At 47.1% G+C, this 27,372-nt stretch overlaps 1 protein-coding gene across 1 annotated transcript in view; it reads right to left on the reverse strand.

Annotated features, from left to right (window-relative positions):
* Positions 1–2,210: 2,210 nt before the first annotated feature.
* Positions 2,211–27,372, reverse strand: part of trpm2 (transient receptor potential cation channel, subfamily M, member 2) — a 101,963-nt gene continuing 76,801 nt past the window's right edge. Inside the window, exons 20-33 of the mRNA XM_031806118.1 lie at positions 23,523–23,694; positions 20,103–20,283; positions 19,316–19,497; positions 18,102–18,234; positions 12,856–12,943; positions 12,675–12,762; positions 12,398–12,549; positions 11,726–11,787; positions 11,262–11,291; positions 11,085–11,171; positions 10,296–10,374; positions 9,994–10,095; positions 8,665–8,781; positions 2,211–4,047 (exon numbers count right to left, since the gene is read on the reverse strand). Of these exons, the coding sequence (XP_031661978.1) occupies positions 3,922–4,047; positions 8,665–8,781; positions 9,994–10,095; positions 10,296–10,374; positions 11,085–11,171; positions 11,262–11,291; positions 11,726–11,787; positions 12,398–12,549; positions 12,675–12,762; positions 12,856–12,943; positions 18,102–18,234; positions 19,316–19,497; positions 20,103–20,283; positions 23,523–23,694 (1,599 nt within the window). The 3' untranslated portion in view covers positions 2,211–3,921. The remainder of the gene's footprint in view (positions 4,048–8,664; positions 8,782–9,993; positions 10,096–10,295; positions 10,375–11,084; positions 11,172–11,261; positions 11,292–11,725; positions 11,788–12,397; positions 12,550–12,674; positions 12,763–12,855; positions 12,944–18,101; positions 18,235–19,315; positions 19,498–20,102; positions 20,284–23,522; positions 23,695–27,372) is intronic.

The raw sequence follows: 27,372 nt of genomic DNA on the forward strand, positions 1-27,372 counted from the left end.
GGACTACAGTACTGCTGGTAGTCTACCCTCCAATAGGACTACAGTACTGCTGGTAGTCTACCCTCCATTAGGACTACAGTACTACTGGTAGTCTACCCTCCACTACAGTGCTGCTGGTGGTCTACCCTCCACTAGGACTACAGTACTGCTGGTAGTCTACCCTCCACTAGGACTACAGTACTGCTGGTAGTCTACCCTCCACTAGGACTACAGTACTGCTGGTAGTCTACCCTCCACTACAGTACTGCTGGTAGTCTACCCTCCACTACAGCACTGCTGGTAGTCTACCCTCCACTAGGACTACAGTCCTGCTGGTAGTCTACCCTTCACTAGGACTACAGTACTGCTGGTAGTCTACCCTCCACTAGGACTACAATACTGCTGGTAGTCTACCCTCCACTAGGACTACAGTACTGCTGGTAGTCTACCCTCCACTAGGACTACACCACTGCTGGTAGTCTACCCTCCACTAGGACTACAGTACTGCTGGTGGTCTACCCTTCACTAGGACTACAGTACTGCTGGTAGTCTACCCTCCACTAGGACTACAGTACTGCTGGTAGTCTACCCTCCACTAGGACTACAGTACTGCTGGTAGTCTACCCTCCACTACAGTACTGCTGGTAGTCTACCCTGCACTAGGACTACAGTACTGCTGGTAGTCTACCCTCCACTACAGTACTGCTGGTAGTCTACCCTCCATTTCAACTACAGTACTGCTGGTAGTCTACCCTTCACTAGGACAACAGTACTGCTGGTAGTCTCCACTTCACTAGGACTACAGTACTGCTGGTAGTCTACCCTCCACTAGGACTACCCTTCTGTAGACTAGCTGTCTAGTGATATTGGTGTCTAGTGAAATCGGTGTCTAGTGATATTGGTGTCTAGTGATATTGGTGTCTAGCTGTCTAGTTATATTGCTGTCTAGCTGTAGGCTAGTGATATTGGTGTCTAGCTGTGGGCTAGTTGTCTAGTGATATTGGTGTCTAGCTGTGGGTAGTTGTCTAGTGATATTGGTTTCTAACTGTAGGCTAGTTGTCTAGTGATGTTGATGTTTAGCTGTATGCTAGTTGTCTAGTGATATTGGTGTCTCGCTGTTGGCTAGTTGCCAGGTGATTTTGGTGTCTAGCTGTAGGCTGGTTGTCTAGTGATCTTGGTTTCTAGTGATATTGGTGTCTAGCTGTAGACTAGTTGTCTAGTGATATTGGTGTCTCGCTGTTGGCTAGTTGCCAGGTGATTTTGGTGTCTAGCTGTAGGCTGGTTGTCTAGTGATCTTGGTTTCTAGTGATATTGGTGTCTAGCTGTAGACTAGTTGTCTTGTGATGTTGGTGTCTAGCTGTCGACTAGTTGTCTAGTGATATCGGTATCTAGCTGTGGGCTAGTTGACTAGTGATATTGGTGTCTAGCTGTGGGCTAGTTGTCTTGTGATATTGGTGTCTAGTTGTCTAGCGATTTTGGTGTCTAGTGATATTGGTGTCTAGCTGCAGGCGAGTTGTCTAGTGATACTGGTGTCTAGTTGTCTAGTGATATTGGTGTCTAGCTGTCTGCTAGTTGTGTAGTGATGTTGGTGTCTATCTGTATGCTAGTTGTCTAGTGATATTGGTGTCTAGCTGTAGGCTAGTTGTCTCGTGATATTGGTGTCTCGTGATGTTGGTGTCTATCTTTAGGCTAGTTGTCTAGTGATATTGGTGTCTAGTGATATTGGTGTCAAGCTGCCGGCTAGTTGTCTAGTGATATTGGTGTCAAGCTGTAGGCTAGTTGTCTAGTGATATTGGTGTCTAGCTGTCGGCTAGATGTCTAGTGATATTGTTGTCTAGCTGTGGGCTAGTTCTCTAGTGATATTGGTGTCTAGTTGTGGGCTAGTTGTCTAGTGATATTGGTGTCTAGCTGTAGGCTAGTTGGCTAGTGATATTGGCATCTAGCTGTAGGCTAGTTGGCTAGTGATTTTGGTTTCTAGCTGCAGGCTAGTTGTCTAGCGATTTTGGTTTCTATCTGCAGGCTGGTTGTCTAGTGATATTGGTGTCTAGTTGTCTAGTGATTTTGGTGTCTAGCTGTAGGCTAGTCGTCTAGTGATATTGGTGTCTAGCTGTTGGCTTGTTGTCTAGAGATATTGGTGTCTAGCTGTGGGCTAGTTGTCTAGAGATATTGGTGTCTAGCTGTTGGCTTGTTGTATAGTGATATTGGTGTCTAGCTGTGGGCTAGTTGCCTAGAGATATTGGTGTCTAGCTGTTGACTTGTTGTCTAGAGATATTGGTGTCTAGCTGTAGGCTAGTTGTCTAGAGATATTGGTGTCTAGCTGCAGACTAGTTGTATAGTGATATTGGTGTCAAGCTTAAATTATTCAATACTACTGAGTGGATAGTGCTGCCACAGAAATAGGGGGTGTTTGTGTCATTTGGAAGCTTTTATTTTCATATTTACCACTACATTTGAAAGAAATAGGAGAATATTGAATTAGCATTATTTAGAGACTCCCCCAAGTTTGACATTTGCTGAATTTAGGGGAGCTAACATCTCTGAGCCCCCCATAATTCCCACCTTGACTATGTGCATATGTTTTCATTATGGGCTAACTGGTCTAATCCAGTTTGCTTGCTTATATCTGATACGTCAGTACATTGTGGTGGATGAATCAGAATTAGTTGGGTAACATAAATAAGATGCTTTATTTACATAATATGCTTATGAGAGATACTTGTCATTAGAATGTTTCCCTTTGGACAATAGGGTTGGCAGTTGCACTTCTCAGCTAGGGCTCAGTCACTTGGGGCCCAGAGAGGGGAGAGATCAGGCTTGTCTTCATATGTGAATGTATCTGTTAAACCATCTGGTGCTATGCAGAATATCAGAAGGGGAGGAGGACAGAATGGAACATTGTCTTCTTCTTCTTCTTAAATCATGTGAAGGGATGGCGTGATTAATGGGGAACCAATCAATTGTCTCCACAATGTCTGTGCGCCAGTCGCTCCCTCCTTTTCCCATTGGGGGGAGGAGTATGGCAGTGTCTGGAACCATTGTATGTCCCCTCTGATGTTGCCCTTATCTTGACCTAGTATATGACCTAGAGGCTCACTCCCCTCAGTGAGCTTGTCCAGGAGTGGGGGATTCTTGAGATGGGAGTATCTAGAGTTGACAATTGATATATGCCACAGGATGAGTTGGTGTTTTTGTACTATGAAGTAGCAGGAACGAGATTAGAACCTCGTCTTAGAGAACAAACTGAACAATAATTTATAGCTAATGCTATCTGGCTATGGGATACTCCTTTCTAAAGTAAAAAGCCCTTTGTGAAGAGTGGTTTGTCATGTAAATTGAGAGGGGTGGATCTTTCCTATAAAAGATCTCAGTTGCCATTATGTTGACACTCTCAACTTTTCATTAGAGAATCGTTGAAAGTCAAATGCTATTGCAAAAGCTTAATAAGTATTATTAAAGGTGAAATTGAAGTATAACTCTGACTGGTGTGTGGTTTGTAACTCTCCTCATTTGGTAATACAGGAAATTAATCTACCGCAACATTCTGTCCTCTTTTAATCTGAACTTCCATTAAACAGTATACACTACATTACGGTATATGTACTATTAAGGCCTATCAAATATATACACATATTATCTCACAGTGAAGGAAGACATATTTACAAACAGTTCGCTACATCCGCAGTAACATCTGCTAAACACGTGTATGTGACCAATAAAATGTGATTTATATATAGTCCTCCTACATGTCTCATACATTATTATAACTCAACACTACTCTAAACAGTGCAGTGTATCTCAACAGTACCCTAAACAGTACATTGTGGATCCTCTTTCTATCTGAAAGGTCCTCTGGTGCAGCTAGAAGGTCCTCTGGTGCAGCTAGAAGGTCCTCTGGTGCAGCTAGAAGGTCCTCTGATACAGCTGGAAGGTCCTCTTGTGAAGTTAGAAGGTCCTCTGGTGCAGCTCGGCCACCCGTCTCAGAGCATCTCTCTGGTAAGAACACATCCTGGTCCTGCAGCTCACCTCCGTCCACCGGACCAGCTCCACACAGCCCACGGTATTCTCAGCCTGGAGGGGAGAAAACATATAGTATTCATACTACACTTTATAGCACTAACCCACTGGACCGGCTCCACAAACCCCAGACTACTATCTTTAACCCACTGGACCAGCACCACAGCCCAGACCACTAACTCTAACCCACTGGACCGGCTCCACAAACCCCAGACTACTAACTCTAACCCACTGGACCGGCTCCACAAACCCCAGACTACTAACTCTAACCCACTGGACCGGCTCCACAAACCCCAGACTACTAACTCTAACCCACTGGACCAGCACCACAGCCCAGACCACTAACTCTAACCCACTGGACCGGCTCCACAAACCCCAGACTACTAACTCTAACCCACTGGACCGGCTCCACAAACCCCAGACTACTAACTCTAACCCACTGGACCGGCTCCACAAACCCCAGACTACTAACTCTAACCCACTGGACCAGCACCACAGCCCAGACCACTAACTCTAACCCACTGGACCGGCTCCACAAAACCCAGACTACTAACTCTAACCCACTGGACCAGCACCACAGCCCAGACCACTAACTCTAACCCACTGGACCGGCTCCACAAACCCCAGACTACTAACTCTAACCCACTGGACCAGCACCACAGCCCAGACCACTAACTCTAACCCACTGGACCGGCTCCACAAACCCCAGACTACTAACTCTAACCCACTGGACCGGCTCCACAAACCCCAGACTACTAACTCCAACCCACTGGACCGGCTCCACAAACCCCAGACTACTAACTCTAACCCACTGGACCAGCACCACAGCCCAGACCACTAACTCTAACCCACTGGACCGGCTCCACAAACCCCAGACTACTAACTCTAACCCACTGGACCGGCTCCACAAACCCCAGACTACTAACTCTAACCCACTGGACCGGCTCCACAAACCCCAGACTACTAACTCTAACCCACTGGACCGGCTCCACAAACCCCAGACTACTAACTCTAACCCACTGGACCAGCACCACAGCCCAGACCACTAACTCTAACCCACTGGAACAGCACCACACAGCCCAGACTACTAACTCTAACCCACTGGACCGGCTCCACAAACCCCAGACTACTAACTCTAACCCACTGGACCAGCACCACAGCCCAGACCACTAACTCTAACCCACTGGACCAGCACCACAGCCCAGACCACTAACTCTAACCCACTGGACCAGCACCACAGCCCAGACTACTAACTCTAACCCACTGGACCAGCACCACACAGCCCAGACTACTAACTCTAAATCACTGAACCAGCTCCACAGCCCAGATTACTAACTCTAACCCACTGGATCAGCACCACACAGCCCAGACTACTAACTCTAACCCACTGGACCAGCACCACAGCCCAGACCACTAACTCTAACCCACTGGACCAGCACCACACAGCCCAGACTACTAACTCTAACCCACTGGACCAGCACCACAGCCCAGACCACTAACTCTAACCCACTGGACCGGCTCCACAAACCCCAGACTACTAACTCTAACCCACTGGACCGGCTCCACAAACCCCAGACTACTAACTCTAACCCACTGGACCGGCTCCACAAACCCCAGACTACTAACTCCAACCCACTGGACCGGCTCCACAAACCCCAGACTACTAACTCTAACCCACTGGACCAGCACCACAGCCCAGACCACTAACTCTAACCCACTGGACCGGCTCCACAAACCCCAGACTACTAACTCTAACCCACTGGACCGGCTCCACAAACCCCAGACTACTAACTCTAACCCACTGGACCGGCTCCACAAACCCCAGACTACTAACTCTAACCCACTGGACCGGCTCCACAAACCCCAGACTACTAACTCTAACCCACTGGACCAGCACCACAGCCCAGACCACTAACTCTAACCCACTGGACCGGCTCCACAAACACCAGACTACTAACTCTAACCCACTGGACCAGCACCACAGCCCAGACCACTAACTCTAACCCACTGGACCAGCACCACACAGCCCAGACTACTAACTCTAACCCACTGGACCGGCTCCACAAACCCCAGACTACTAACTCTAACCCACTGGACCAGCACCACAGCCCAGACCACTAACTCTAACCCACTGGACCAGCACCACAGCCCAGACCACTAACTCTAACCCACTGGACCAGCACCACAGCCCAGACTACTAACTCTAACCCACTGGACCAGCACCACACAGCCCAGACTACTAACTCTAAATCACTGAACCAGCTCCACAGCCCAGATTACTAACTCTAACCCACTGGATCAGCACCACACAGCCCAGACTACTAACTCTAACCCACTGGACCAGCACCACAGCCCAGACCACTAACTCTAACCCACTGGACCGGCTCCACAAACCCCAGACTACTAACTCTAACCCACTGGACCGGCTCCACAAACCCCAGACTACTAACTCTAACCCACTGGACCGGCTCCACAAACCCCAGACTACTAACTCCAACCCACTGGACCGGCTCCACAAACCCCAGACTACTAACTCTAACCCACTGGACCAGCACCACAGCCCAGACCACTAACTCTAACCCACTGGACCGGCTCCACAAACCCCAGACTACTAACTCTAACCCACTGGACCGGCTCCACAAACCCCAGACTACTAACTCTAACCCACTGGACCGGCTCCACAAACCCCAGACTACTAACTCTAACCCACTGGACCGGCTCCACAAACCCCAGACTACTAACTCTAACCCACTGGACCAGCACCACAGCCCAGACCACTAACTCTAACCCACTGGACCGGCTCCACAAACACCAGACTACTAACTCTAACCCACTGGACCAGCACCACAGCCCAGACCACTAACTCTAACCCACTGGACCAGCACCACACAGCCCAGACTACTAACTCTAACCCACTGGACCGGCTCCACAAACCCCAGACTACTAACTCTAACCCACTGGACCAGCACCACAGCCCAGACTACTAACTCTAACCCACTGGACCAGCACCACAGCCCAGACCACTAACTCTAACCCACTGGACCAGCACCACACAGCCCAGACTACTAACACTAACCCACTGGACCAGCACCACAGCCCAGACTACTAACTCTAACCCACTGGACCAGCACCACAGCCCAGAACACTAACTCTAACCCACTGGACCAGCACCACAGCCCAGACCACTAACTCTAACCCACTGGACCAGCACCACACAGCCCAGACTACTAACTCTAACCCACTGGACCAGCACTACACAGCCCAGACTACTAACTCTAACCCACTGGACCGGCTCCACAAACCCCAGACTACTAACTCTAACCCACTGGACCAGCACCACAGCCCAGACTACTAACTCTAACCCACTGGACCAGCACCACAGCCCAGACTACTAACTCTAACCCACTGGACCGGCTCCACAAACCCCAGACTACTAACTCTAACCCACTGGACCAGCACCACAGCCCAGACCACTAACTCTAACCCACTGGACCAGCACCACACAGCCCAGACTACTAACTCTAACCCACTGGACCAGCACCACAGCCCAGACTACTAACTCTAACCCACTGGACCAGCACCACAGCCCAGACCACTAACTCTAACCCACTGGACCAGCACCACACAGCCCAGACTACTAACCCTAAATCACTGAACCAGCTCCACAGCCCAGATTACTAACTCTAACCCACTGGATCAGCACCACACAGCCCAGACTACTAACTCTAAACCACTGGACCAGCACCACAGCCCAGACTACTAACTCTAACCCACTGGACCAGCACCACAGCCCAGACTACTAACTCTAACCCACTGGACCAGCACTACACAGCCCAGACTGCTAACTCTAACCAACTGGTCCAGCACCACAGCCCAAACTACTAACTCTAACCCACTACACAAGCACCGCAGCCCAGACTACTAACTCTAACCCACTGGACCAACACCACACAGCCCAGACTACTAACTCTAACCCACTGGACCAGCACCACAGCCCAGACTACTAACTCTAACCCACTGGAACAGCACCACAGCCCAGACTACTAACTCTAAACCACTGGACCAGCACCACAGCCCAGACTACTAACTCTAACCCACTGGACCAGCACCACACAGCCCAGACTACTAACTCTAAACCACTGGACCAGCACCACAGCCCAAACTACTAACTCTAACCCACTGCACCAGCACCACAGCCCAGACTACTAACTCTAACCCACTGGACCAGCACCACAGCCCAGACTACTAACTCTAAACCACTGGACCAGCTCAACAGCACTGACCACTAACTCTAACCCACTGGACCAGCACCACACAGCCCAGACTACTAACTCTAACCCACTGGACCAGCACCACAGCCCAGACTACTAACTCTAACCCACTGGACCAGCACCACAGCCCAGACTACTAACTCTAAACCACTGGACCAGCACCACACAGCCCAGACTACTAACTCTAAACCACTGGACAAGCACCACAGCCCAGACTACTAACTCTAAATCACTGGACCTGTTCTGTCAGGATAGGATATAGCATGTTATAGGGGAAGTGGTGCCGTGTGTGTATTCTGTAAGGATAGGATATAGCATGTTATTGGGAAAGTGTTGTGGAGTATGGTGTTCTGGAAGGATAGGATATATAGGGGAAGTGGTGCTGTGTGTGTGTTCTCACCATGCGGTTGATATCAGCCATCAGTAGACTTCTCCTGTCTAGATGGATGTTCAGGACTGTAGTTTCTACCCAGGCATCGTCTGTGTTCCTGACGTCGTCTACGTAGCCCTCATGGACCTGCAGGACACATGTACAGCAACTGACCTCAGCTATCACCAGTATCCCTGCACTGGTATTGACCAGTATATAGTGTTTTCGCTGTTTTCTGACTTAGGCCAGGATTCAAACAGATCGCTGGTTATAGTCATTACAGCTTTTAAAGGCATTATTCCCACGTTAGCGGAGACTGCATTCACGGTGAATGCTGTATTAGTCAGCTCATTCTGAAATGACCTTTTCATTTCTAAGGCGGAATCTGTAACGCTTCAGCAATACAGATTGAATAGAGCCCTTAGTGTTAGATTGATTGAATAGAGCCCTTAGTGTTAGTGCTGTAATAGATTGACTGAATAGAGCCCTCAGTGTTAGTGCTGTAATAGGTTGACTGAATAGAGCCCTTAGTGTTAGTGCTGTAATAGATTGATTGAATAGAGCCCTTAGTGCTGTAATAGATCGATTGAATAGAGCCCTTAGTGTTAGTGCTGTAATAGATTGATTGAATAGAGCCCTTAGTGTTAGTGTTGTAATAGATTGACTGAATAGAGCCCTCAGTGTTAGTGCTGTAATAGATCGATTGAATAGAGCCCTTAGTGTTAGTGCTGTAATAGATTGACTGAATAGAGCCCTCAGTGTTAGTGCTGTAATAGATTGATTGAATAGAGCCCTTAGTGCTGTAATAGATTGACTGAATAGAGCCCTTAGTGTTAGTGCTGTAATAGATTGACTGAATAGAGCCCTTAGTGCTGTAATAGATTGACTGAATAGAGCCCTTAGTGTTAGTGCTGTAATAGATTGATTGAATAGAGCCCTCAGTGTTAGTGCTGTAATAGATTGACTGAATAGAGCCCTCAGTGTTAGTGCTGTAATAGATTGATTGAATAGAGCCCTCAGTGTTAGTGCTGTAATAGATTGACTGAATAGAGCCCTCAGTGTTAGTGCTGTAATAGATTGATTGAATAGAGCCCTCAGTGTTAGTGCTGTAATAGATTGACTGAATAGAGCCCTTAGTGTTAGTGCATTCCACCGTGCTGTGTCCACCTGCTGTATCCTGTGCACGTGACAAATACACTTGGACTTGTTTGATTTGACTAGCACAGCTACTAACTAGAACAGTAACATGACAGACTGTCATTGTAAAGTAATATATTTATTACATTAACAGTTTGGTGCTACTACCACTGACAGTAGCTATAGGGCTTTTATTAAGCTTGAAGAGCAGGTCAGGTGTACCTTGGTTACCTCTACCACCTTAGTTTTTATCCTGTCATAGATCTTCTGTCCCATAATCCTCAGTAATCTGTCTGGCAGGGGCTCGTCTGATTGGACAGGACCCTTGAAGGAAACAGAAGAGTTTGTCAGTAGGAATCAACACTCTCGGATTTAATAAGTTCATGTCATAGAACCTCGATCTCCAAGCTTCCTCAAATGGAGCGTAAAGATGATTATTTCATTATTTGTCGACTATGTAAAAGGATATTTATCAAAGCACACAAGAGTCCACATACTGTACATTCTGTCCATTCTGTACTCACCCCAGGTAGTGTCCAGAGCCCATCCTCCTGGTCCCAGACCGCCAGGAACTCCAGAGCAGATCTCTCACTGTCTCTCCACCTGTAGATCAACAACAACAGGTTATTATAATATTATAAACTATTAAAGCAGATCTCTCAGTAGATCAACAACAACAGAGTACACTGAAACAACACACTATCCATTATGGTTTATTCTCCTCAGAGAGTTTTATCCTCTAGCTAACTAAACTACGACTGTTTCCCAAATGGCACCCTATTCCCTATACAGTGCACAACTATTGACCAGGGCCCAAAGGGATCTAGTTAAATGTAGTGCACTACTATTGACCAGGACCCATACGGATCTAGTTAAATGTAGTGCACTACTATTGACCAGGGCCCATAGGGCTCTAGTTAAATGTAGTGCACTACTATTGACCAGGGCCCATAGGGCTCTAGTTAAATGTAGTGCACTACTATTGACCAGGGCCCATAGGGCTCTAGTTAAATGTAGTGCACTACTATTGACCAGGGCCCAAAGGGATCTAGTTAAAAGTAGTGCACTACTATTGACCAGGACCCATACGGCTCTAGTTAAATGTAGTGCACTACTATTGACCAGGGCCCATAGGGCTCTAGTTAAATGTAGTGCACTACTATTGACCAGGGCCCATAGGGCTCTAGTTAAATGTAGTGCACTACTATTGACCAGGGCCCATAGGGCTCTAGTTAAATGTAGTGCACCATATAGGGAAAAGGGTGCCATTTGGAATGCATGAGAAGCTGTTATCTATCTGTGGAGCCTCGTACCTTGTGAGGACAGGGTCCAGGATCAGGTTTGGACCCAGACAGGTCAGTGCTCCTCTTCCTTTCATACCTGTCCTGCCTCCTGGGTTTCTACACACGTTAGAGATGACTGATATTAGGCAACAAAACACATTGATTAAAAGATGGCTATAAGCTGTTTCTACTGTTATGTTTTCATACCTGTAACGCTTTAAGGAATCAGGTTCTGATCTGAGGGCGGAAAGCAGAGTGGGATACAACAGACACAAGTAATGTAATGTGGTCCCAGAGGAAGAATTACACTGTGGATTCCTCATCTATCTGCTCCTGACCCAAACAACTCACCCATCTGTCTGATCCTGGCCCAACCAACTCACCCATCTGTCTGATCCTGACCCAAACAACTCACCCATCTGTCTGATCTTGACCCAAACAACTCACCCATCTGTCCGATCCTGGCACAAACAACTCACCCATCTGTCTGATCCTGGCACAAACAACTCACCCATCTGTCTGATCCTGGCCCAAACAACTCACCCATCTGTCTGATCCTGGCCCAAACAACACACCAATCTGTCTGATCCTGGCCCAAACAACTCACCCATCTGTCTGATCCTGGCCCAAACAACTCACCCATCTGTCTGATCTTGACCCAAACAACTCACCCATCTGTCTGATCCTGGCTGTCTCCATTCAGAACAGGAGGATTGTAAAGGATGAAGTCAACCTGGAACAGAGGGGATGTATTTACTGAAACCATTGTAAACACATAACAATATCATTAGAATGAGATGTTCAACTGCAGTAACTCAGCTGTGTCTGAAATAGCTAATATTCCTGTACAGTGCCATATGTGCTCTGGTCAAAAGAAGTGAACTATAGGAACAGGGTGCGATTTCAAACACAGCCTTAGTAACTCTACTGTGAGGTAACATAATAAGTATGAGGTAATATTAGTCAGGCACCTCCCAGGGTACCTTCTCCTCTAGGAGTTGTAATATTAGTCAGGCACCTCCCAGGGTACCTTCTCCTCTAGGAGTTATAATATTAGTCAGGCACCTCCCAGGGTACCTTCTCCTCTAGGAGTTATAATATTAGTCAGGCACCTCCCAGGGTACCTTCTCCTCTAGGAGTTATAATATTAGTCAGGCACCTCCCAGGGCACCTTCTCCTCTAGGAGTTGTAATATTAGTCAGGCACCTCCCAGGGTACCTTCTCCTCTAGGAGTTATAATATTAGTCAGGCACCTCCCAGGGCACCTTCTCCTATTAGGTCATTTAAGTCAGGCACCTCCCAGGGCACCTTCTGCTCTAGGAGCTATAATATTAGTCAGGCACCTCCCAGGGCACCTTCTCCTCAAGAACAGGGAAGCGAGGGATGGTACTGTCAGGGTAGTCCAGACGCCGGGCGTTGACATGGTAAAACGTCTTCTCCTGTCTATGGGGTTCATTGGGTTCACTTTCAGACCTCTTCAGCTTACCAGGTGAGGCTAGAGAGATTACACATAGGACAACATGTAAATAAAGCTATCTATCTACAGTATTTACTGTATCTACGGAAACAGAGTCCAGTGAGAGGGGGAATAATGTTCTACTCCAGAAATCAGGAACTCACCCAGCTGTGGAGCCTCCTCTTTAGAGTGTAGACCCTGAGCTTTGAGGGTGTCCATGATCCACTGGAGAGCTATGGCTGACTGGGAGACCTGGAGAAGTGATAACAATAATCCTGAATGTGTTTAAAACGTTATAAACACAGTAAGTCAGAGTGATGGGTAAAGTGATGTGGGGGTCAATACCTGCTCCTCCAGTCTGGTCAATCTCTTCACTAAAGCAACCGACCCTGTGGCCTCCTCCCTCTGTAGCAGCTCTGTTATGGTGCAAACTCTGGGGAGGAAGACACTGAATCACACAGATCCTAACCCTGGGGACGAAGACACTGAATCACACAGATCCTAACCCTGGGGAGGAAGACACTGAATCACACAGATCCTAACCCTGGGGAGGAAGACACTGAATCACACAGATCCTAACCCTGGGGACGAAGACACTGAATCACACAGATCCTAACCTGAGGGGTGATAATGAATCACACAGATCCTAACCCTGGGGACGAAGACACTGAATCACACAGATCCTAACCCTGGGGACGAAGACACTGAATCACACAGATCCTAACCCCGGGGACGAAGACACTGAATCACACAGATCCTAACCCTGGGGACGAAGACACTGAATCACACAGATCCTAACCCCGGGGACGAAGACACTGTATCACACAGATCCTAACCCCGGGGACGAAGACACTGAATCACACAGATCCTAACCCTGGGGACGAAGACACTGTATCACACAGATCCTAACCTGAGGGGTGATAATGAATCACACAGATCCTAACCCTGGGGACGAAGACACTGATTCACACATATCCTAACCTGAGGGGTGATAATGAATCACACAGATCCTAACCCTGGGGACGAAGACACTGTATCACACAGATCCTAACCTGAGGGGTGATAATGAATCACACAGATCCTAACCCTGGGGACGAAGACACTGAATCACACAGATCCTAACCCTGGGGACGAAGACACTGAATCACACAGATCCTAACCCTGGGGACGAAGACACTGAATCACACAGATCCTAACCCTGAGGGGTGACAATGAATCACACAGATCCTAACCCTGGGGACGAAGACACTGAATCACACAGATCCTGACCCTGAGGGGTGACAATGAATCACACAGATCCTAACCCCAGGGACGAAGACACTGTATCACACAGATCCTAACCCCGAGGGGTGATAATGAATCACACAGATCCTAACCCTGGGGACGAAGACACTGCTTCACACAGATCCTAACCCTGGGGACGAAGACACTGAATCACACAGATCCTAACCCCATGGACGAAGACACTGATTCACACAGATCCTAACCCTGACGGGTGACAATGAATCACACAGATCCTAACCCTGGGGACAAAGACACTGAATCACACAGATCCTAACCCTGGGGACGAAGACACTGAGTCACACAGATCCTAACCCTGAGGGGTGACAATGAATCACGCAGATCCTAACCCCGGGGACGAAGACACTGAATCACACAGATCCTAACCCTGGGGGTGACAATGAATCACACAGATCCTAACCCTGGGGACGAAGACACTGAATCACACAGATCCTAACCCTGAGGGGTGACAATGAATCACACAGATCCTAACCCCAGGGACGAAGACACTGTATCACACAGATCCTAACCCCGAGGGGTGATAATGAATCACACAGATCCTAACCCTGGGGACGAAGACACTGATTCACACAGATCCTAACCCTGGGGACGAAGACACTGAATCACACAGATCCTAACCCCATGGACGAAGACACTGATTCACACAGATCCTAACCCTGACGGGTGACAATGAATCACACAGATCCTAACCCTGGGGACAAAGACACTGAATCACACAGATCCTAACCCTGGGGACGAAGACACTGAATCGCACAGATCCTAACCCTGAGGGGTGACAATGAATCACGCAGATCCTAACCCCGGGGACGAAGACACTGAATCACACAGATCCTAACCTTGAGGACGTAGACACTGAATCACACAGATCCTAACCCTGGGGACGAAGACACTGAATCACACAGATCCTAACCCTGAGGGGTGACAATTAATCACACAGATCCTAACCCCGGGGACGAAGACACTGTATCAAACAGATCCTAACCCCGAGGGGTGATAATGAATCACACAGATCCTAACCCTGGGGACGAAGACACTGATTCACACAGATCCTAACCCTGGGGACGAAGACAATGAATCACACAGATCATAACCCTGGGGACGAAGACACTGAATCACACAGATCCTAACCCTGAGGGGTGACAATGAATCACACAGATCCTAACCCCGGGGACGAAGACACTGTATCACACAGATCCTAACCCTGGGGACGAAGACGCTGAATCACACAGATCCTAACCCTGGGGACGAAGACACTGAATCACACAGATCCTAACCCTGGGGACGAAGACACTGAATCACACAGAACCTAACCCTGGGGACGAAGACACTGAATCACACAGATCCTAACCCTGAGGGGTAACAACGAATCGCACAGATCCTAACCCCGGGGACGAAGACACTGAATCACACAGATCCTAACCCTGAGGGGACACAGATTTTTTAAATTGATTTATTTCACCTTTATTTAACCAGGTTGGCCAGTTGAGAACAAGTTCTCATTTACAACTGTGACCTGGCCAAGATAAAGCAAAGCAGTGTGACAAAAACAACAACATAGAGTTACACATGGAATAAACAATAAACAAGTCAATGACACAGTAGAAAGAAAGAAAGTCTATATACAGTGTGTGCAAAAGGCATGAGGAGGTAGGCAATAAATAGGCCATAGGAGTGAATAATTACAATTTAGCAGATTAACACTGGAGTGATAAATGATCAGATGAACATGTGCAGGTAGAGATACTGGTGTGCAAAAGAGCAGAAAAATAAATCAAATTAAAACAGTATGGGGATGAGGTAGATTGGGTGGGCTATATACCGATGGACTATGTACAGCTGCAGCGATCGGTTAGCTGCTTAGATAGCTGATGTTTAAAGTTGGTGAGGGAAATAAAAGTCTCTAACATTATTGATTTTTGCAATTCGTTCCAGTCACTGGCAGCAGAGAACTGGAAGGAAAGGCGGCCAAATGAGGTGTTGGTTTTGGGGATGATCAGTGAGATATACCTGCTGGAACGTGTGCTACGGGTGGGTGTTGCCATCGTGACCAGTGAACTGAGATAAGGCGGAGCTTTACCTAGCATCGACTTATAGATGACCTGGAACCAGTGGGTCTGGCGACGAATATGAAAGCGAGGGCCAGCCGACTAGAGCATACAGGTCGCAGTGGTGGGTGGTATAAGGGGCTTTGGTAACAAAACGGATGGCATTGTGATAGACTGGATCCAGTTTGCTGAGTGGAGTATTGGAAGCTATTTTGTAGATGACATCGCCAAAGTTGAGGATCGGTAAGATAGTCAGTTTTACTAGGGTAAGTTTGGCGGCGTGAGTGAAGGAGGCTTTGTTACGAAATAGAAAGACGATTCTAGATTTGATTTTGGATTGGAGATGTTTAATATGAGTCCGGAAGGAGATTTTACAGTCTAACCAGATATCTAGGTATTTATAGTTGTCCACATATTCTAAGTCAGAACCGTCCAGTGTAGTGATGCTAGTCCGGCGTGCGGGTGCGGGCAGCGAACGGTTGAAAAGGATGCATTTGGTTTTACTAGCGTTTAAGAGCAGTTGGAGGCCACGGAAGGAGTCTTGTAATGGCATTGAGGCTCGTTTGGAGGTTTGTTAGCACAGTGTCCAAGGAAGGGCCAGAAGTATATAGAATGGTGTCGTCTGCGTAGAGGTGGATCAGGGAATCGCCTGCAGCAAGAGCGACATCATTGATATATACAATGAAAATAGACGGCCCGAGAATTGAACCCTGTGGTACCCCCATAGAGACTGCCAGAGGTCCGGACAACATGCCCTACGATTTGACACACCGTACTCTCTCTGCAAAGTATTTGGTGAACCAGGCGAGGCAGTCATTAGAAAAACCAAGGCTATTGAGTCTGCTGATAAGAATACGATGATTGACAGACTGCATCTGTCAACCACGCAGGCCAGGGACTGCGGTTGAAAATTTGCCGGCTGGCTAAAACCGGCACTTTTACTGAAACGTTGATTAATGTGCACAGTCCCTGTAAAAATAAAATAAACTCATAAACTCATAAACAGAGTCGAAAGCCTTGGCCAGGTCGATGACGACGGCTACACAGTACTGTCTTTTATCGATGGCGGTTATATCGTTTAGTACCTTGAGCGTGGCTGAGGTGCACCCGTGACCGGCTCGGAAACCGGATTGCACAGCAGAGAAGGTACGGTGGGATTCGAAATGGTCAGTGATCTGTTTATTAACTTGGCTTTCAAAGACCTTAGAAGGATAGATATAGGTCTGTAAAAGTTTGGGTCTAGAGTGTCTCCCCCTTTGAAGAGGGGGATGACTGCGGAAGCTTTCCAATCTTTAGGGATCTCGGACGATACGAAAGAGAGGTTGAACAGTTGAACAGAATAACACAGACCCTAACCCTGGGGGGGCCACTGAATCACACACACCCTAACCCTGGGGGAGACACTGAATCACACAGATTCTAACCATGGGGGGGACACTGAATCCCACAGATCCTAACGCTGGGGGGGAAACTAAATCACATAGATCCTAACCTTGGGGGGTGGGGGACACACAGAATCACACAGACCCTAACCCTGGGGGAGACACTGAATCACACAGATCCTAACCCTGGGGGGGACACTGAATCCCACAGATCCTAACCCTGCGTGGGACACTGAATCACACAGACCCTAACCCTGGGGGAGACACTGAATCACACAGATTCTAACCATGGGGGGGACACTGAATCCCACAGATCCTAACGCTGGGGGGGAAACTAAATCACATAGATCCTAACCCTGGGGGGTGGGGGGGAACACAGAATCACACAGACCCTAACCCTGGGGGAGACACTAAATCACATAGATCCTAACCCTGGGGGAGACACTGAATCACACAGATCCTAACCCTGGGGGGACACTGAATCACACAGATCCTAACCCTGGGGGGACACTGAATCACACAGATCCTAACCCTGGGGGGGACACTGAATCACACAGATCCTAACCCTGCGTGGGACACTGAATCACACAGATCCTAACCCTGGGGGGACACTGAATCACACAGATCCTAACCCAGGGGGGTGGGGGGACGACGACACTGAATCACATAGATCCTAACCCTGGGGGGTGGGGGGGGACACAGAATCACTGGAGAAGTACTCATTTTCAACCCTACGTGTCAGGCTGTTTGCGCATTCAACATGCCAGACAAGACCAGTTGGGCTGCAGTTGGAACAGAGTAGTACCCAGGTTGGTCATGTATTGCAGAAAAGACACTTCATAAAAACAGAGTAATAAGTTACTTGTCAGCTGTGTCTGTGGTACGTTGCTCCATGCTCTGGCTCTGCTGCTGTCTGCAGGAGAGAAGGTAGTTATCCTTCATAAAGGATTCCCACGATAATAACTCTTCCTCCTCCAACTCAGGCAGCCTCTCCTCTGGAAAAGAGAGGAGGAGAGTGGAGAGGAGAGAAGAAAGGAAAGGAAGAGAGTGGAGAGGAGGAGAGTGGAGAAGGTTAGAGGAGAGGAAGAGTGTGGCGAGGAGGAGAGTGGAGAAGACAGGAGAAGAGTGGAGATGAGGAGAGAGGAGAGTCAAGAGGAGAGGAGAGAAGGTGTGTGGAGAGGAGAGTCGCGAGGAGAGTGGAGAGGAGTGAGGAGAGGAGGAGAGTGGAGAGGATAGGAGGAGAGTGGAGAGAAGTAGAAAAGAGAGGAGAGGAGGAGAGTGGAGAAGATAGTGGAGAGGAGTGAGAAGAGGAGGAGAGTGGATAGGAGAGGAAAGGAGAATGGTGGAGAGGATAGGAGGAGAGTGGAGAGGAGAGGAGGTGTGTGGAGAGGAGAGAAGAGAGGAGGAGAGTGATGATGAGAGTGGAGAGTGGAGAGGAGTGAGGAGAGGAGGAGAGTGGTGATGAGAGAGGAGAGTGGGAAGAACAGAGGAGAGGAGGAGAGAAGGAGAGTGGAGAGGAGAGAGTGGAGAGGAGAGGAGAAGAGAGGAGAGATGAGAGGAGGAGAGAAGGAGAGGAGAGAGTGGAGAGGAGGAGAGTGGAGAGGAGGAGAGTGGAGAGGAGAGTAGAGGGGAGATGAGAGTGGAGGAGAGGAGGAGATGAGAGAGGAGAGGAGGAGAGTGGAGAGGGGGAGACAAGGAGAGGAGAGTGGAAAGAACAGTGGAGAGGAGGAGAGACGAGAGGAGATGAGTATAGTGGAGAGGAGGTGAGTGAATAGGAGAGTGGAGAGGAGAGGGTGGAGAAGAGAGTGGAGAGGAGAGGAGGTGTGTGGAGAGGAGAGGAGAGAGGAGGAGAGGGATAATGAGAGGAGGAGAGGAGAGTGAAGAGGAGAGAGCAGGAGAGTGGAGAGGAGAGACACCATATGAAATAGAATAGACTGTATAATATATTTAGGACAGAAGAAAGAGCTAACCAGGTTAACAGTTTGAAGGCAGGTTTCCTGGACACAGACAAAGCCTTGTGTTGAAAGTGACTTTTAGTCCAGGACTAGGCTTCATTTGATATATTTCAGGACTCACTGAAGGCTCTGTAACTATTGGGGGGTCTCTGCAGCACTATGCGTCTGATGAAGAGGAAGATGTGGGAGAGGAGGATGAGTGGAGGGGGGGCAGCGGGTCGGCTGTGGTACTCCTTGATCAGTTCATACCGCTGGAATTTCCAGATGGTGTCTGTGTTATCCTGAACCTCCTGGAAAGTATAGCTGGAGGGTGGAGAGGAAGGGGAAGAGGAAGAAGGGAAGAAGAGTGAAACACGGACAATATGATAGAAAGATGATACTGTAGAAAGTGCAGAGATTGATGAATGAAAGGATGGATGGATGGAGGAAGGGATGCAGGGATGGATGGGATGGATGGAGGAATGGAGGAATGGATGGATGGAGAAAAGGATGGGTGGGTGGCTGGGTGGATGGATGGGAGAATGGGTGGATGGAGGAATGGATACATGGATGGATGGCTGGATGGATTGATGGCTGGATGGATGGATGGCTGGCTGGCTGGCTGGATGGATACATGGATGGATGGATGGCTGGCTGGATGGATACATGGATGGATGGATGGATGGATGGATGGATGGATGGATGGATGGATGGATGGATGGATGGATGGATGGATGGATGGATGGATGGATGGATGGATGGATGGATGGATTGATGGATGGATGGATGGATACATGGATGGATACATGGATGGATACATGGATGGATGGATGGATGGCTGGCTGGCTGGCTGGGTGGGTGGATGAGTAGCTGGATGGATGGATTGATTGATCGTTTGATTGATTGATTGATTGATGATTGAAACCTACTTGAAGATTGCTATGAGCAGGTTGAGCAGCAGTATGTTGGCAAACAGCAGGTAGACACACAGTAGGATTATAGTCAGCCACTCAGGGAAGGCAGGCATCTTGTCCTCGTTAAGAATAGGACATTTAGGCTTTTGAGACTCTGTACCATTTACACTGCAGGCCTTGATGTCAAACAGGGCATCTGAAGCAGATAGAGGACATGGATCAATTACATCAATCAACATCCAGTCTGTTTCGTCTCTCCTCAAATCAAATCAACTTTTATTTGTCACCAGAAAGTTACAGGCGTACAAATATCATACCCCGAAGGCATGCTAAACTCTCACCATTACAATAACAGGGGAAGTTAGCATTTTATATCATACCCTCAAGACACGCTAACCTCTCATCATTACAATAAGAGGGGAGGTTAGCATTTATATCATAACCCCAAGACATGCTAACCTCTCACCATTACAATAACAGGGGAGGTTAGCATTTAATATCATACCCCCAAGACATGCTAACCTCTCACCATTACAATAACAGGGGAGGTTAGCATTTTATATCATACCCCCAAGACATGCTAAACTCTCACCATTTCTGCCCATATCAGATACGTCTATGTCCTAGGAAATGTTCTTGTTACTTGAGTAGCCTGGTCCACATTAGCCTATATTAGCTCAACCGTCCCACGGGGGGAACACCTATCCCGTAAAGGATAATCATGGTAGCATCCACATTAACGTAGAAGTGTTATTTACCATTGATTTCTATTGGGCACAAAATAATCTGAGACCAAAACAAACAGCAAGTTAGTAGAGTCTAAACATTTTGAGATGGAGATCATTTTAACATTTATTTTATCTTTATTTAACCAAGCAAGTCAGTTAAGAACAAATTCTTATTTTCAATGACAGCCTAGGAACAGTGGGTTAACTGCCTGTTCAGGGGCAGAACGACAGATTTGTACCTTGTCAGCTCGGGGATATGAACTTGCAACTGTCCGGTTACTAGTCCAACGCTCTAACCAGTAGGCTACCCTGCCGCCCCATCATACAGCCCTAAGAAAAAAACAGGGGCTTTCACACAAGGCACAGTGTTATATTCCATGAAGCGAGCATAAAAGGCACTTGGCTCGTTTGGGAGTTCTGCATCGCTGGGCAACTCACAGCTGGGTTTCCCTTCGTAATCCAATATCATCTACAAGCGTCGGAGCCGGTGTAATTGGATTCCACCTTCCTCCTGTATTATCCTTCCGCATGTTTGATGTCTCAGCTTTCTTGCATGCGTCCATGTCCATGTTTCCGTCCTTGTAAGCGGTAGCCTTTGGTCCAGTGTGATATTGCCTGTAATCTATGGTTTTTGGTATGGATGCGTTGTTATAGTCACTATGGGGACAACATCATCTATGCACTTATTGATGAAGCCTTTGACTGATGTTGTAAACACCTCAATGCTATCAGACCAATCCCAGAACATATTCCAGTCTGTACTAGCAAAACAGTCTTGTAGACTCGCGTCTGCTTCATCGGATTGAGCTGATTCCTCCTGTTTGAGCTTGGTAAACAGGAAGCAGGAGAATGGAATCATGGTCAGATTTGCCGAAGGGAGGAGGGAAGGCCTTGTATGCAATTCTGTGGGTAGAATAAAAGTGGTCTAGTGTTGCAGGAGACGTTAGTAAAAATGAGGTAGAATGGTTTTAAGTCTCCGCCCACCAGAAATGCTGCCTCTGGGTGAGAGGTTTCTTGTTTGTTTATGGCCCCACACAGTTTTTTGAAGCCAAAGTGGTGTTGGCTTGTGGAGAGATGTAGACAGCCGTGATGATTACGGATGAGAACATTCTTGGTAGATAAAAGAGTCTACTGGCAAAAGCTTCTGGATTTCTTTCACACTGGAAGCAGGGCACCAGATGTTGTTTATGAAGAGACACACCCCTCCCCCTTTGGACTTGCCCGAGGCCTCCTTTGTCCAATCGCGCCGCTGCATGGAGAAACCACTGAGTTCTATGTCCATAGAGTCATCCAGTCACGCCACGCCTGCCAACTTCTTATGGAATTGTCATGTTTGGCAATGGAGTTGTCAAGAGCACAAACATCTGGACCAGGCTACTCAAACAGGAGCACACACACCTGGACCAGGCTACTCAAACAGGAGCACACACACACCTGGACCAGGCTACTCAAACAGGAGCAGAAACACACCTGGACCAGGCTACTCAAACAGGAGCACACACACATCTGGACCAGGCTACTCAAGCAGGAGCAGAAATACACCTGGACCAGGCTACTCAAACAGGAGCACACACACACCTGGACCAGGCTACTCAAACAGGAGCACACACACACCTGGACCAGGCTACTCAAACAGGAGCACAAACACCTGGACCAGGCTACTCAAGCAGGAGCAGACACACACCTGGACCAGGCTACTCAAACAGGAGCACACACACACCTGGACCAGGCTACTCAAGCAGGAGCAGAAATACACCTGGACCAGGCTACTCAAACAGGAGCACAAATACACCTGGACCAGGCTACTCAAACAGGAGCACAAATAGAAAGACGTAAAAAATAGAAAGACATAAAAAATAGAAAGACATAGCTGCATAGACAATAGGACGGTTCCTATTCATCTGCACATAATTTGATCATGCATCTACATTTGCATTGCTTGCTGTTTGGTTTTAGGCTGGGGGTGTCCTCGGATGGGGCCACAGTGTCTCCTGACCCCTCCTGTCTCAGCCTCCAGTATTTATGCTGCAGTAGTTTATGTGTCGGGGGGCTGGGGTCAGTTTGTTATATCTGGAGTACTTCTCCTGTCCTATTCGGTGTCCTGTGTGAATCTAAGTGTGCGTTCTCTAATTCTCTCCTTCTCTCTTTCTTTCTGTCTCTCGGAGGACCTGAGCCCTAGGACCATGCCCCAGGACTACCTGACATGATGACTCCTTGCTGTCCCCAGTCCACCTGGCCATGCTGCTGTTCCAGTTTCAACTGACCTGAGCCCTAGGACCATGCCCCAGGACTACCTGACATGATGACTCCTTGCTGTCCCCAGTCCACCTGGCCATGCTGCTGCTCCAGTTTCAACTTCTACCTGACTGTGCTGCTGCTCCAGTTTCAACTGTTCTGCCTTATTATTATTCGACCATGCTGGTCATTTATGAACATTTGAACATCTTGGCCATGTTCTGTTATAATCTCCACCCGGCACAGCCAGAAGAGGACTGGCCACCCCACATAGCCTGGTTCCTCTCTAGGTTTCTTCCTAGGTATTGGCCTTTCTAGGGAGTTTTTCCTAGCCACCGTGCTTCTACACCTGCATTGCTTGCTGTTTGGGGTTTTAGGCTGGGTTTCTGTACAGCACTTTGAGATATCAGCTGATGTACTAAGGGCTATATAAATATATTTGATTGATTAATTGATTGATCAGTTGATTTACTGTCGATGTTAGAGGGCATATTCCCGAAGATGATAAGGTATGGTTCGTAGATGACGCCCCGGACGATCCAGTCCAGTCTGTCCTCGTTGTGGATGAGGATGCCCTGCTTAGCAACGCCGTATGCTACCACCCAGATACTCAGCAGGAACATGAAGAAGAACATGTCCAACATCTGGAGGAGAGGAGAGAGATAACAAGTAGTTTAATACTACATGATGGTCCATAGCAAATGAGCCATAAATGTTGTTTTTAAGGGACGCATTCAGTATGTTTTTACATACTGGAATGTTCAATTGAACGCAAACGTACATGAGAAGCTTTTGTGTTTAGTGATTCTGCCAGTGGAGATAACCAGGAATGTTCAATTGATAAGTGTGTGAATTTGACCAGTTTCCTTTCCTGCTAAGCATTCAAAATGTAATGAGAACTTTTGGTGTCAGTGAAAATTTATGTCGTAAAAAGTACATTATTTTCTTTAGGAATGTAGTTAAGTAAAAGTTGTAAAAAATATAAATAGTAAAGTAAAGTACAGATATCCCAAAATACGACTTAAGTAGTATTTTAAAGTACTTTTACACCACTGGACATATATATCTCAAAGGTTTATCCATGTTTATCTGTCCAGGCTGAAATCAAGAACTTTGAACATTTCTTCCGCAAAAACAATCAAGCGCTATGTTGAAACTAGCTCTCATGAGGACCGCTACAGGAAAGGAAGACCCAGAGTTACCTCTGCTGCAGAGGATAAATTCATTAGAGTTACCAGCCTCAGAAATAGAAGCCCAAATAAATGCTTCACAGTGTTCAAGAAACAGACACATCTCAACATCAGCTGTTGAGGAGTGAGTGAATCAGGCCGTCATGGTCACATTGATGCAAAGAAACCACAACTAAAGGACATCAATAAGAAGAAGAGTCTTGCTTGGGCCAAGAAACCTGAGCAATGGACATTAGACAGGTGGAAATCTGCCCTTTGGTCTGATGAGTCCAAATGTGAGATTTTTGGTTCCAAGCGCTGTGTCTTTGTAAGACGCAGAATAGGTGAATGGATGATCTCCGCATGTGTGGTTCCCACAGTGAAGCATGGAGGAGGAGATGTGATGGTGTGGGGGTGCTTTGCTGGAGACACTGTCTGTGATTTATTTAGAATTCAAGGCATACTTAACCAGCATGGCTACCACAGCATTCTGCAGCGATGCGCCATCCCACCTGGTTTGCGCTTAGTGGGACTATCATTTGTTTTTCAACAGGACAATGACCCAACACACCTCCAGGCTGTGTAAGGGATATTTTACCAAGAAGGAGAGTGATGTAAGTGGCCTCCCCAATCACCTGACCTCAACCCAATTGAAATGGTTTGGGATGAGTTGGACCGCAGAGTGAAGGGAAAGCAGCCAATAAGTGCTCAGCACATGTCGGAAATCCTTCAAGACTGTTGGAAATTCATTCCAGGTGAAGCTGGTTGAGAGAATGCGAAGAGTGTGCAAAGATGTCATCAGGGCAAAGGGAAGAATCTCAAATATAAAATATATTTGATTTGTGTGGGGTGTCCTCGGATGGGGCCACAGTGTCTCCTGACCCCTCCTGTCTCAGCCTCCAGTATTTATGCTGCAGTAGTTTATGTGTCGGGGGGCTGGGGTCAGTTTGTTATATCTGGAGTACTTCTCCTGTCCTATTCGGTGTCCTGTGTGAATCTAAGTGTGCGTTCTCTAATTCTCTCCTTCTCTCTTTCTTTCTCTCTCTCGGAGGACCTGAGCCCTAGGACCATGCCCCAGGACTACCTGACATGATGACTCCTTGCTGTCCCCAGTCCACCTGGCCATGCTGCTGCTCCAGTTTCAACTTCCACCTGACTGTGCTGCTGCTCTAGTTTCAACTGTTCTGCCTTATTATTATTCTACCATGCTGGTCATTTATGAACATTTGAACATCTTGGCCATGTTCTGTTATAATCTCCACCCGGCACAGCCAGAAGAGGACTGGCCACCCCAAGAGGACTGGTTCCTCTCTAGGTTTCTTCCTAGGTATTGGCCTTTCTAGGGAGTTTTTCCTAGCCACCGTGCTTCTACACCTGCATTGCTTGCTGTTTGGGGTTTTAGGCTGGGTTTCTGTACAGCACTTTGAGATATCAGCTGATGTACGAAGGGCTATATAAATAAATTTGATTTGATTTGATCTGATTTGATTTGATTTGTTTAACACTCTTTTGGGAACTAGTTAAACAAGCAAAATCTGATTATTATGTTAATACAGTATCTGAATGTACAGGGAACCCAGCTAAATTCTGGAAGGCTGTTAAATCACAGAAGTGTTGTGTCTCCTCTTCTCTCCCATAATAAATTAATTTAGATTCTGGCCCAATTACTGACAAAATGTATATCATTAATGCATTTAATCATCATTTTATCTCTACAGGCGTTATATTTGAATGTATTTCAAAGCTCTTGAAAAGAGTAGTTTGGATGTAGATGGTGAAAATTCACTGATAAAGAAGTCCTGGATGCTTTGTTAACATTAGACATGGGCTGATCATTTGGAGCATCCCTTATTACTGGATCAGTAGCCAACATGTTTTATTTAACATTGTTATCAGGAAGGCATTTGACACTGTTGATCATTATCAAGAGTAGGCCTGGGATATACAGCCTATTTATGGTTTCAGAATTACCTTAGTGACAGAACTCAGGCCATCTTGATAGATGGGGTTTAATCTGAATTATCTTTGCGATAGAACTCAGGCCATCTTGATAGATGGGGTTCAATCGGAATTATTTTAGCAACAGAACTCAGGCCATCTTGATAGATGGGGTTCAATCGGAATTATCTTCGCGATAGAACTCAGGCCATCTTGATAGATGGGGTTCAATCGGAATTATCTTCGCGACAGAACTCAGGCCATCTTGATAGATGGGGTTAAATCTGAATTTCTTGAGATTCAAAAGGTGTTCCTCAGGGTTCGATAATGGGTCCATTATTGTTCACATTGTATATTAATGACAGGAAACACTGTTAAAACTTGTAACATTCATCTCTATGCAGATCACAGAGTTATGTATTCCTGTGCCACCTCGGTGCAGCAGGCCATTTGTGAACTTCAGCATGACTTTGATTCAATTCAGAAATCACTTACAGATCTTAAATTAGTGTTAAATATAAGTAAAACCAAGCTCATGCTGTTCTCTAGGTCACGGAATGTTGACCCTGAGGACCTGCATATCTGTTCTATAAATGGAGCCCACATTGAGCTTGTTTCTCAATATAAGTACCTGGGTGTCTGGATTGATGACAAGTTGTCCTTTGTAATGCATATAAAACACCTGACTAAGAAGCTATGATAGTTTTTTTATATCGAAATAAATCATGCCTTATACCCTGACTACACCGCTTGCACGAGAGTTGCAAAATAAATTTAGAAATCTATGTTACTCAATTATTGCACCCACACTGCTCACACGCGTCAACGAGTGTCTGCGTTGCCAAAGGATAAAATAGAAGTCCTTTCTATTTCTGACGCAGATCGCGCTGCAAGTCCTGCCTCTCCCATCTCCTCATTGGTTTATAGAAGCACGTACCCACGTGTCATCTCCTCATTGGTTATACCCACGTGGGTGATTGAAAGACGAACTGTGTTGCCGGTCGTCGTAGTAATACTATGAAAGTTTAGATGCCGATCACCATGTAAGTACAAAGATGAAAAAGCCTGGAAGGAGGAGAGATGACTATAAAGAATTCGGTTGACCATTTTATGTGTGGATTAATTGCCGGAGTAGAGGACCTTGTGTATTTCAGGCAAAATAACAACAACAAATTAGCTTGCAACAGCAAGCTAGCTAAATAGGACAAATTAGCT

This window comes from Oncorhynchus kisutch, linkage group LG26 (genome assembly GCF_002021735.2).
Source record: "Oncorhynchus kisutch isolate 150728-3 linkage group LG26, Okis_V2, whole genome shotgun sequence".
Taxonomy (NCBI): domain Eukaryota; kingdom Metazoa; phylum Chordata; class Actinopteri; order Salmoniformes; family Salmonidae; genus Oncorhynchus; species Oncorhynchus kisutch.